Below are 12,676 nucleotides of genomic sequence, written 5' to 3'. Positions count from 1 at the left end.
GCTGGCATTTAATAGACCACTAAAATTCAGGGTCCCTAGGCACTCATAAAAATACAGTTTGAGCATTCAAGATGTTTCACTTCATGATGCAAAGAAACTATTTAGATACCAGTTGTAGTACAAGGTATGGAAAACATAAAGAAGTAATTAAAAAAGAATGAGAAGTTCTAAAACGTTCGTTTTTGAACAATTAGGGGTCTAGTTGTTCATTTTATCATAATTTTCAAGCATAAAGACATTCAGTAAAATGCATTTTCCCCTGGTGTGCTTAGCAAGTCAGAGCTGGAGGGAATGTTTTCACTCAGACTGCAGGGCGAATTGATAATCTTGCTGCAAGATTGAACTTTTATTAGTTATGGGATGTTTCAGAATAATACAAATAAGGAATGGCTTTGTTGAACAATATATTCGTTTTGGACTTTTTGTTTGTTAAATAAATTTTAGAGGCTGTCTTCTGAACATTTTTTAAAATTATAACACCAGTAATTATTTTTACAAAATATTTTACCTTCTGAAAAGCCAGTATCAAATGTATAGGTGTCAGCATTACACTGAAAATAGGTCACATGTATAGATGCCAACATAAAATTGGTCTATTTCTAGCTTTGCGAGTAATAGTTAGCATGTAAATCAATTGGATGTGCTACTGAATTCCATGTCTGCATGCTTATTTCTTTGTAAATGGAGTAACCTACTTAGTCTTCTAGAAGTATAGGAATGTGCTATGTAATATTTACAGTAGCACTAACAACTGGAATGTGTACACTGTGTACATGAGGATTTATAAATTGAAAATGTATATTGTGCTCTAGCCCTCAGTTGATTACAGTTGCTAAGTGTGTACATTGTATTAATTGGATTGGGAAAATACTTATCTTTTACTCCATCCTTAAATATGTTGTACAGTTATTTGCCTTGCAACGTCTGACAAAGTTATTAAGCAGTTTCCTCATAACATTTGTAAATATTATTCTTATAAGTATTTTTATCTATTAGTCAATATGTAGAATAATTATTCTCCCAGAGTTTCCCCAAATATGGTTTTTAACGACAAAAGAGTTCCCCAGCTTTACATTTTATTGAAAAAAGTCTTTTAAAGGATTGAATGTAAAGTTTAACAATTTGTGAGATAGAGATCACTACAAATCTAGTAAGAATAAATGAATTGAATATTTTTAAACAAGAAATTTTTAATGTTGTAAATGTGAGAAAAATAATTTATTCTGTTTAGCTCTATCAGTGGGTAGCTTCTTGAAGAGTTGTGGGTTCTTAGGACAAATTTTGAAAAATTGATTTGAAACCAGATTTTTTAAAGAACAGATCGTGATTCTGCATTAATTATGATGATCTCCTAGTTTATCAAAACAGAATATTAATTTCAATTCATATTTGGCTATCTTACAAATACCAGTCTTTAATTTGGTATTTTTTATATAGGTGTTCTGGTTTCAGAACAGATTCACTAAAGCTGTAGTGCTAGATACATCCATGCATACATTACCTTGGGTGCAATCAATGTGACTTCTTTTGTGCATTCATTTCAGTCCAGGAAGGGTATTTTAAATTTCTGTACTGGCCTTTTTGCAGTTTTAGATTGGGAATAGAATCAATTGGTGTAGTTCCCCTTGCGGGGTAGTTTTGATCCAGCTTGCAGAAGAAACCTGATGAGATTTTGCTGTAGCCCTTTGCATCTTGGATCTCTTGAGAATTAATTTCAAAGTGTTGGTGGACTTTACAGAGCAGAATGGAAGTTATTAAAGAGATACAAGAAGAAAAAATTGTAAAAATTGCTCCATTCTCTTGCATTAATGGATATATCTGCTGAATCAGAAGCTGTTCTTCTAATTGAGTGGCCATGTTGGCTTCCTTCTGGAGTCTGCATAGGGGAAAAGAGTGTATTATACTCATATCCAGTACTTGAGCCAGTCCATGTGTTGCCTTTGCAGTAACCACTCCCGGGTATGCATGCGGCTCTGGTTAGCTGGTTCGATAATTGCGTTAGTTTTGTAGGGTTGCTGATTTTAGATCAGTAGTGCCTAACTTTTGGTCCTCCAGTTGTTTTAGACTTTAACTCCCTGAAATCTCAGCCAGCCTACCAATTGTTAGGAATTATGGGAACTGAAATCCAAAACACCTGGAGGACCAAAGGTTGGGAACCACAGTTCTAGATAGTTATATCATCCATTTAGGTTATTTTTGCTGGCAAAGCAGATGGTATTAACCATCTGTTTTGTAGTATGGATCCTTCTCCAACTCACATTGTTTCATGCAGGGATCTGCATTGGGCCTCTTGCATTTTGAATTAGGGCATATATATTTCAGCATCCTTTTGGATATCTTCCTTGTGAGAAATATGTTTTTGAAACGTAAAGTAATCTTTGTTCATGGTAATTATGCTTTAAACAGTGGCCCAATTCATTTTGTTTCATGATCTGGCATGCTGTATAGTCTGTATGCAACTACTGTGCAGATTTCAATGCTTAAAATAGTGTATCTGTTAGTCAGAGGTTTTGCAGATAGAGCTCCTTAAGAGCCATAGTCAAAATACTTTCAGGAGGGTTGTGGGTATAATCTAGTAAACAGATTTTCACTATGAAAAGGCTTTTAAAAGTCTTCAGTAAAAAAGGTGAACAGACAGGTTTTCAGTTCCATCTTGACAGTGTAGAAACTTTAAGTAAGGTTAACCAAAGCCTCAAGTATACTTTTATACTTACACTTTTAGAAGGTTGCTGTTGAAGCCTGTTAATGGCATTAAGTCAGACCAAAAGAGTTTGTATATCTGCCTTACTTTCCCAATTAGATCAGTGTCACTTACAATTGAACATTGTTGTCTGTTGAGTACGAAGAGAGAGAGAGAGAGAGAGAGAGAGAGAGAGAAAAGAATGAAGTTCTAGAAAAATCTCTTTAAAATCTTTTTATAATTCAGCTTATATGAAAAACTTTCATTGCAAAGTTAATCGTTTTGTTATGTCACTGTCAGTGACCGCAACATATATTCTGTAGCTCTGTGAAACATATTAATGTGTGGCTATTACAGTATATTTAGCATTGTGTAAACAGACTGCAGTTTTTTTTAGTTTTTGTTCTACCAGGACATTTGAACAGAACCAAAACATTCAGTCTTCCTTTGACAGATTTGTATTTGTGTGTGTGGATTTCACATTACACATTTAAAATAAATATATAGATAAATTCATTAATTTCAGGGGGAGGAGGGGACTAAAATTGGGCTCATGATCAGGATTCAATATAATGAGAACAATATAAACACATGGGGAATAGAATATGAGAGAAGAAAATCTGTTTCCAGAAATCTATTTTTGAAGGTTAAATTTTCACTTGAGAGCCAGCATGGCATAGGTAGTCCCCTAGTTCCAAATAAGATAGGTCCTATAGATTTTTTCTTAAGTTGAATTTTCTTTGTAAATCGGAACAGGTACAGTTTTAAGTGTAACTCCAGTTGTGTGTGTGTGTGTGTGTGTGTGTGTGTGTGTGTATATATATATATATATATATATATATATATAGAGAGAGAGAGAGAGAGAGAGAGAGAGAGAGAGCATTAGCTTTGGATAGCAAAGGGAAGGATTAACACCCCTGTGGTATTTGTTTTGCTATTTGTGCTCTTATTAAGAACATTTCACCTCACTTTCTGTCCCTAAGAAAATTGGATTTTGAAAAAAAGGGCTTCTTGTGGAACCAAGGGTTGGAGGGGTAAAGCTTCAGTAGAGACCCTTTTGCCCCATAATAACTCTTTCAGGAGTGGATTTCCCTTCCGAGGGGTAGATTTCTCTCACTTCCTGTTGTCTCAACTCCGTTCTTAACTATGAATTGTTCATAAGTCAGATGTTTGTAGATCGGAGACTACCTGTATAGTGTTTTGAGTGTTGGGATATGGCTCTAGAGATCAGGGTTTGAATCTCCGCTTGGCCATGGAAATTTATTGGGTTGTCACACTCTCTGAATCTTGAAGGGAGGTAAAGGCAAATACCCTCTGAACAAATCTTGCCAAGAAAACTCTGACAGATTCAGCTTAGTATTCCCACAAGTAAGAAATGACTTGAATGGACACAACAGCAACAACAATAATTTCACTAAGATTTGCGTAAAGTTTGTGTACATGAATGTAGATTAGTTTCCAATATCAACAGCCTTTTTTGCCTTCAGGTACAATTTACAGAGAATTCTTTTCCTTAGTGTGTGGTTTGGAAAGGAGAAATGCTTGGAACTTATGCTTACATAGAAGCAGAAGAAAGTTTGTCAAATTTGTTATTTATATTGATTGTATTGTTTAGAAAGATCATCAGAGCACTACATATATATTCATTACATGTATCTACTTAATGCAGGTATTTCTTGCGGAAACTGCATAATTTTATCATACAGGTGAAAGCCCGCCTGCATTTTATTTAACGATTCAGGACACCAAATCTTCACTGAAAATGCAACAGTTTTAGAAGGAGAATTTTACAAGGCGTTCAAACAGGACAGCCTATATTTGCATTGGTTGTTTACTGCATTCATTTCCCCAGTTTGGGACTAAATAGATGTAAATTGATGTAGGATTGCTACAGTAATCAATCCTTTACTTTGATGAAAATAATATAATTAATAGCATTTTTGTTAATTTTACATCATAAATAATACCAAGTAGCATAATTAAAATATCTGTTTGTGGTAAGACATGAAACACTCTTATTACAATATTATAGATATCTTTAAATTGTGCTTGCTGTACGTTTTTAAATTGCTTTATTTCATAGAATCATAGAATCATAGAATAGTAGAGTTGGAAGAGACCTCATGGGCCATCTAGTCCAACCCCCTGCTAAGAAGCAGGAAATCGCATTCAAGGCACCCCCCGACAGATGGCCATCCAGCCTCTGCTTAAAAGCTTCCAAAGAAGGAGCCTCCACCACAGTCTGGGGGAGAGAGTTCCACTGCCGAACAGCCCTCACAGTGAGGAAGTTCTTCCTGATGTTCAGGTGGAATCTCCTTTCCTGTAGTTTGAAGCCATTGTTCCGTGTCCTAGTCTGCAGGGCAGCAGAAAATAAGCTTGCTCCCTCCTCCCTATGACTTCCCCTCACATATTTGTACATGGCTATCATGTCTCCTCTCAGCCTTCTCTTCTGCAGGCTAAACATGCCCAGCTCTTTAGCCTGCAGAAGAGAAGATATATTAATTGCGTTTTTGTTTCGAGGGATGATGTTTTAACTGATTTTGTATTGTGGTCAGATGTATTTGTATGAATTTTATATGTTGTATGCCACTTTGAATCCCACCCGCAGGAATAAAGCAGGATACAAAAGAACAAATAATAATAATAATAATAATAATAATAATAATAATAATAATAATAATAATTAATAATAATAATAATAGATACAATAGGGTTGTTCACTATCAACAATGCAAAATTTGAGTTTTGGATTGAACTTTGGATTAGAATCTCTAATATCTTGAGCTTTGGTTGTAGTTTTGTCCAGACATAATACTACATTAGGAGATTTAGAAGACAAACTAGTGATTTGCATTAGTGAATTTTATTTTGTGAGCTCTTTTGAACTGCATTAAAATGTTGCATACTGTGGCAATATGTTTTGTCTATGAAATTTCAGTTCTAACTATGAGACCTGGCATTAGGAATAATGGATAGTATTCTTATATCCCTATATGTAAAATTAAGAATGAGGCATTCATTTATTTTGCTCATTTTATTTTCTGTTTAGTATTTTGTTAATTGTAAGTACATGTTAACAAAATAGCTTTAAATTAAACATGCTTAGGTTCAACACAGTACACATTTACCCAGGAATAAGTCCCATTGAATTGAATTATGCTTACTTCTCAGTAGATGTATACTGTATATGGAATCTTGCTGTTGTTATCAGATATGGACTGCTGTTCAAGAATTGGCATAACTTGCTTTGTTTATCAATTATTAAAAACATGATATGCTCCCTTTTGAATGCTTGAAGTTCACATGCTCATGCTTTGAATGCTCAGGTCACATGCAGATCACGTCTGTAAAGTGAGTTGTAATGGTTCAAAATATGGTGATGAGTGGGGCTGAGTACTTCTCTCAATCACTATCATACATGTGCTTATTGTAGTTTGCTGCTTGTGTCAGTCGAAGCCTGTTTAAGATGTTATGTAGTCTTTGTCTTTGTGCAGAGGAGCCTGTGCTCTTTGGTTTATTTTCACTTTAACAGACTGATGATATTTTAAGATGATGGAGCTATAGTTCACTTATTTTTAGGAACATTTATTTCTTTTTTTACCTCTCAAATGAAAGAGACACTTGGGGATGTACCTCTGCTGCCATAAAACATCTGTAACAATTACCTAGTCCCCCAGTTCATTTCTAAGCTGACTTCACAATGCTTTTTTAAACAAGCTGAATGATTACCTTTTCCTTTATATACCTATAAGATTACTGCCATCTGTATTTATACTACTGGATTCTAAGATCACCACCAGTGTCCCCATTTGGTATATCTCCACCAAAAGAACAGAAGGGTATGGGTTTCTCTGGAATGGGCCTTCCTAACAGTTGCATCATAGCTGTAACTGCCGCACTTATCTGATGCCAACTCAACTGTCTTTTTTGTTGGAAGGCAAAAATGGTTTTATTCAGCCAAGCCTCTTCAGATAGCATTGTGGCCCTCCAGATATTGAACTTAACCTGCCAGCAGCACTAACTAGCATAGTTGATGGTGGTGAATGAAGGTAGTTGAAGTTCAGCAATTTCTGAAAAGTTGCACCGCTGTCACCTCTGGTTCAAAGTGTATTAGCTAATCTGAGCTGTTAAGACCACAGTTCTATATGTACATTTCCCTTGAAAGTAACCCATGTTGAGTTTGGTGGACCTTTGGAACAGATGCACATAGGTTTGCACTTGAGGTGGTTTTTATTTTACTCCTTTAGCAGAGAAGGTTTTACACTATATTTTACTATATTTTTTAAAAATCACATATTTATTCTGAATTTTAGTGTTTTGTTTTATATTTTACTTTAGCATTGGCTATTTAGGGAAGATATATGGGCAGGCAGATAGGTAATGGTGTGAGACAAGGCAGTGATGATGATTTTATTTATTTATTTTGTGTCAAAAGCATTGCATAATAAATAAGTTTAAAAGTGATGAAGTAAAGGAATCACAAGCAGCTACATAGTTTTAGACCAAAAGCAGGCAACAGCGACCGCATTGTCCATAGCTTTAAACAATTCCTCCTCTACATTAGGCAGGACATTGTGGACAAGCATACATATGCCGAGTTGTTTAGTGATGATGATGGTAAATAACGATGAATGATAATAGCAATAACACCAGCAATATATGTACATGTGTTCAAGTCACCAATTTCCTTATGGCACCCCCATGAACGTTTTGGGGATTTTCATAGGTAATGAATACTGACTTTGTCAATTCCTTTTTCTATAATATAGCCTATAGTACAGGGGTCCCCAGACTTTTTAAACAGGGGGCCGGTTCACGGCCCCTCAGACCATTGGAGGGCCGGACTATAGTTTTTTAAAATCTATGAACAAATTCCCATGCACACTGCACATATCTCAAACAAAACAAAATGGGAACAAATACAGCCTCAATGTTAATAATAATCATAATAAAATAATAAAAAGGGTTGGAAGAGACCCCTTGAGCCATCTAGTCCAACCCCCTTCTGCCTTTGTGCACCAAAAGGTGTCGGCAGGTTTTTGAGTAATTACATTGGACTACTGCCGATTTCTGGGCCTGAATATATTGCACAAGATTTCCCTAGCCTAAAATGATACATTTTAATATATTGGTTTTAGGGTTCCCGTCCCCTTGATCTGGTCATGTAAGTGTGATTTACTGTTATAATTGTATTGTTTTACTTTGTTTAATAATGTGTATTATGTTGTTATGTAATGTTTGTGTTTGCTTTTATGACTGTAAACCGCCCTGAGTCCCATCCGGGAGATAGGGCGGTATATAAATAAAGTTTTCTTTATTATTATTATTAAGCAAAGCACCCCTGATAGGTGGCCCCCAGCCTCAATGTTGTTAATAATAATATTTTATTTATTTATTTATTTACAGAATTTATATTCCGCCCTTCTCACCCCGAAGGGGACTCAGGGCGGATTACAATGAACACATATATGGCAAACATTCAATGCCCACAGACAAACAACATACATTAGACAGACTCAGAGGCATTTTTAACATTTTTCCAGCTTCACAATTCTGGCCACAGGAGGAGCTGTTGCCTCACCGTTCAGTAGTGGCTGTACTTCTGCATTCCTTTCCTCGTGTTTTGCTGGCAGTTTTATGGTGTTGTAAATTAGCCTCCCGCATAAAGCGTCCCTAAATTTCCCTAATTGACAGATGCAACTGTCTTTCGGGGCTGCATAGGTCAACAGCAAGCCGGGGCTATTAATGGTCGGAGGCTTAACCCGACCCGGGCTTCGAACTCATGACCTCTCGGTCAGTAGTGATTTATAGCAGCTGATTACTAGCCAGCTGTGCCACAGCCCGGCCCCATAATAATAATATATAATGTGAGATATATATATATATATATATATATATATATATATATATATAATATATAATATAATAAATCACACTGTCCTAAATGCTTGGGAAGTGTGATTTTGTGATACGAAATCCAGCATATATATCTCATTTGCTGTGTTATACTGTGTCCTGTCAATAATAATAATAATAATAATAATAATAATAAAGAGGGTTGGAAGAGATCCCTTGGGCCATTTAGTCCAACCCCGTTCTGCCTCTGCACCAAAAGCACTAGCAAAGGACCCCTTAATAATTAATAAAATAATAATTAAAATATCATTATAAACAAGCAAAGCTTTGGAAGGCGTGCACCAGGTGTGGGAGAGCTGGGAAAGGCGCACGCATTTCCCTCCTCCCTCACGTTGCATGCGCCTTCCTCGGTGGAGGAGGAGGGAGCTGCTGCCACGGGGGCCGGATAAATGGCTTTGATGGGCCGCACGTGGCCCCCGGGCCTTAGTTTGGGGACCTCTGCTATAGTACCAATAATAGTAAATGGAAAAATAAATGCAGTCTATAGCAGAGCTTTCCAAATAGTGCATTATGATACATTAGTGTGTTGTCTGCAGTGTGTACGTGTGTCATGTAAACGTATCAAGAAATGACAAAGATGTTGGAAATGTGTGTTATTTATAAATCATATATTTTTTAAAAATAAAAATGAATGTTTTTCATGAGATATCTTGTGTTCCCATACATATTGTTGTTACAATCTATGTACGTGTTTGTATCTCTTATTAGTTTTCTGGTAAAACTGAATAACTGCATTGCAAAAGGATGCATGTCCAAAAAGTGTGTCACCAACATGAAATGTTTGGAAAGCTGTGTTCTATAGAATAATCAATTGCTGAAGAGTGCAATTTTTGAAACTGTGGCTAAAAATTTGAAGGAGAATCTCACAGTACGGCACAGGGAGCTGTTGTTTGAGAAACACAGGCCTCCTTAAATGTGTCTGACAAGTTGCATGTTTTTGCCATAGGGTATATGTGCTCTTCATCTCTTTTTACAAGACAAATATATCAACAAGAGCACATCTGGCATAGGTAGAGCATGTGGTCTGCTTTTTCAGTGTGCTGTTGTAAAGATGTATATCTTATTTCTGTGGTGCAACAGTAACCTAGACATCAACCTTTTTCCTTTTTTCCTTCTTGCAGGGAATGTAAATGTTACTCTTCAAGTATGGGATGTCGGAGGCCAAACAATAGGAGGCAAAATGTTGGATAAATATATTTATGGAGCACAGGTATTACTTTTTAAAAAGCTCATAAAATGCTATAGATTATTGTATGCTTTCCTAGAACTCTCACTGTAAAAATGATAGATTGCAGCATAATTTGAAGAGCCTAGTAAAAATGTAAACAGCTGCTTAAGTAAAGCTTGTTTGAGCATTGGTTCTGGAGACTGAAATTTCGGAACAGTATTTTCTTTTACGAACGAAAGGTTCTAGTTTGTATATCCCCAGTAGCTCCCTGAAACAGGTGTTCGTAGCCTGCATTGTGGCTTGTTGAAAATGGCAGTTTTGTTAAGGTTATTTAGATATCCCCATGGATATCTAAATAGACATAGTGGCTGGTTTGAGTACAGATGCTTCCTGGGGAGCAAAGGTAGAAGGAGGAAATTAAGAGCAATCTGATGTCATTAAATTCATTCAGCCAGCTGAGGTTCTGGGGGAGGGGGGGGGGGCAAACAAAAGAAGGCAAGCAGGTAGCTAAATATTTTTGTAGAACAGTTTAAATGAACTCTGCTTTATAAGTAGGCACATTTTCAAGTTAACAATAGCAGCACATGTTTTTTCTTCTTTTTTCCTTTATTTCTTTCTCTTTAAGGCAAAAAGGCATATACAGATTACAGCTTTTTGAAAACTCAAATTATAAAATGCATAAACATTCACAGTATAAATATGTCTGTGCAGACTCACATACATGAAAACTGTTTCCCCAGAATAAAGAAGGAAATAGCTGGTTGAACCCCAGAGTATAATAATTTGTAAATATGGAAGTGGAGCTGTTAACTGAAGAAAAGAATAAAGTTGCATATTGATAGGAGAAAAAAATGAGTGACTTGATAATTTAAAGCTAGTTATTACAAAGTTTGTTAATAGTTGGTTAACATATTTCCCACATTTGCACCAATCTTACTGTATTTATTAAGCCAATCATGTTTGTTTTCCAATTTAAAGTGAGAAAATACTGTAAAATTAGATTAAATTAAAACTGATAATAATATAGGATGTTTTTGTTTGTTTTGTTTTGTCTTGCACAAGCACAAAATGGAATACAATTATGGACATAGAGTGTTAAAAAGGCACTAGAACTAAAAACATTTTGGGTGAAGTATATCTGATGAATTTTGATGGAATTTCCTTCTAAGTAAAATGTTTAAATGTGATGTTACACAAGTTTTGAATGATCCCACTCCTAATATAAATTATTTTATTACTTTTACCCTGTTTCCCTGAAAATAAGACATCTCCAAAAAATAAGACCTAGCAGAGGTTTTGCCGAATTGCTAAATATAAGGCCTCCCCTGAAATTAAGACCTAGCAAAGCTTTTGTTTGGAAGCATGCCCGGCGCCCGCCAAACAAAACACCATAGCATGCAGGATTGGTAAATGTACATACCAGTTGTATATGGAAATAATGGTAGTAACAAGACATTCTTGACAGGAGTCACAGTTTGTCTGGTTTAGTTATGTTGGTTTGTGATGACAACTACTGTACAGTATATAATAAATGTTCATTTTTTTGTTCAACAATAAATGTGAATTCTTCTTCATGGAAAAATAAGACATCCCCTGAAAATAAGACCTAACGCATTGTTGGGAGTAAAAAATAATATAAGACACTGTCTTATTTTCGGGGAAACACGGTAGGATAAAACATCGTAATTATGCCCCCTTTTAGATAGGATTTTGAGGTTAGGAGACTGTCTTCTCAGTTAATGAATGAATGAATGAAAGGCCAAATGCGGTATCAGTGGTTTTCTGATCAGTTTTATCAACTGTTTTACACTAACTCTGTGAAGCCCTTAGTTTTGTCAGGAAACGATCAGCCAACTAGTATTTTTTTCTCAGCTTTTAAAAATTTGGTGCAACACTACAGTGTTCCCTCAATACTTTGCGGTTCACTTTTCGCAGATTTGCTGTTTTACAGTTTTTCAATAAACCCTAAAAGAATATTATAAATAATAAAAATTACAATTTACAGCCTAAGGAAGGGAGGAAGGAGAAGTCAAAAGGAGAGAAAAGGAGCCCAAGCAGCAACAGGAGGAGAATGAGGCGATTTATCAACACACGATTTATTGATAAAGACTTAAAATAGTGTATAACTACTAAAATAATGTATAAATATTAAAATAAATATAGTGTCCCTACTTCGCAGATTTTCACTTATTGCGGGTGGTCCTGGAACGTAAGTGAGGAAACACTGTATTTCATTCTTGCTGCCCTCTAATAGAAGACATGCTAGAAAGATATAAATATGATTTTCAGCATGATTTTAGTTATACAGTACTAAATTTACTGGTAATTAACATCAAGTTTAAATGTTCTTTGTAGTATTTATTTTTCTTTGCTTAAGTTGAAATAGACCAATACAAAGCAGAAAGAAGAATGAACATAAATTGCTATCTACTATATTTCTTATTTATTTTCTTTAAAAAAATAGTTAATATGTTGCTAGGATACACTACTGTTTTCACTTTCTTTTTTCTGGTTCCACTGTGTCACAATCAGTGGCTGATGACAATTGAGACTCACTGAAGTGTTAGAATAACTCCAGTGTGCTGGTAATTTTGTACAGATGATATCCCATGAATTGTAAAGGGAGTTTATGTGTAAGAAAAGAACTTTTTTCTTCGTGTACTCTGTGAATGCACACTAATGGAGAACGCTGCGCCTGCGCAGGCTCCAACGGATACTCTTCCAAGCTGAAGTTTGAAATTTGGCGGTAACCCCGCCCCTCTTCCCGGAGGGTATAAAGGGCGCCCTCCGCGCCCGCTCTCCAGTTCCTTTTTTTCCGCCGCAAAGCTCACTTCGGACTCTTCGTTCTTATGTCAACCACGCGTTTTAAACGGTGCACTCAGTGTGCCGCTAAGATTCCAGATTCCGACGGC

At 35.9% G+C, this 12,676-nt stretch overlaps 1 protein-coding gene across 2 annotated transcripts in view; it reads left to right on the top strand.

The window, feature by feature from the left end:
- The window catches only part of rab28 (RAB28, member RAS oncogene family), a 125,445-nt gene that overhangs the window by 25,340 nt on the left and 87,429 nt on the right, over positions 1 to 12,676 (top strand). For both annotated transcript variants that reach the window (XM_062982093.1, XM_062982094.1), the window contains exon 3: positions 9,718 to 9,806. In XM_062982093.1, the coding sequence (XP_062838163.1) occupies positions 9,718 to 9,806 (89 nt within the window). The remainder of the gene's footprint in view (positions 1 to 9,717; positions 9,807 to 12,676) is intronic.

This window comes from Anolis carolinensis, chromosome 5 (genome assembly GCF_035594765.1).
Source record: "Anolis carolinensis isolate JA03-04 chromosome 5, rAnoCar3.1.pri, whole genome shotgun sequence".
Lineage (NCBI taxonomy): Eukaryota > Metazoa > Chordata > Lepidosauria > Squamata > Dactyloidae > Anolis > Anolis carolinensis.
This window is presented reverse-complemented; position numbering and strand designations above follow the sequence as displayed.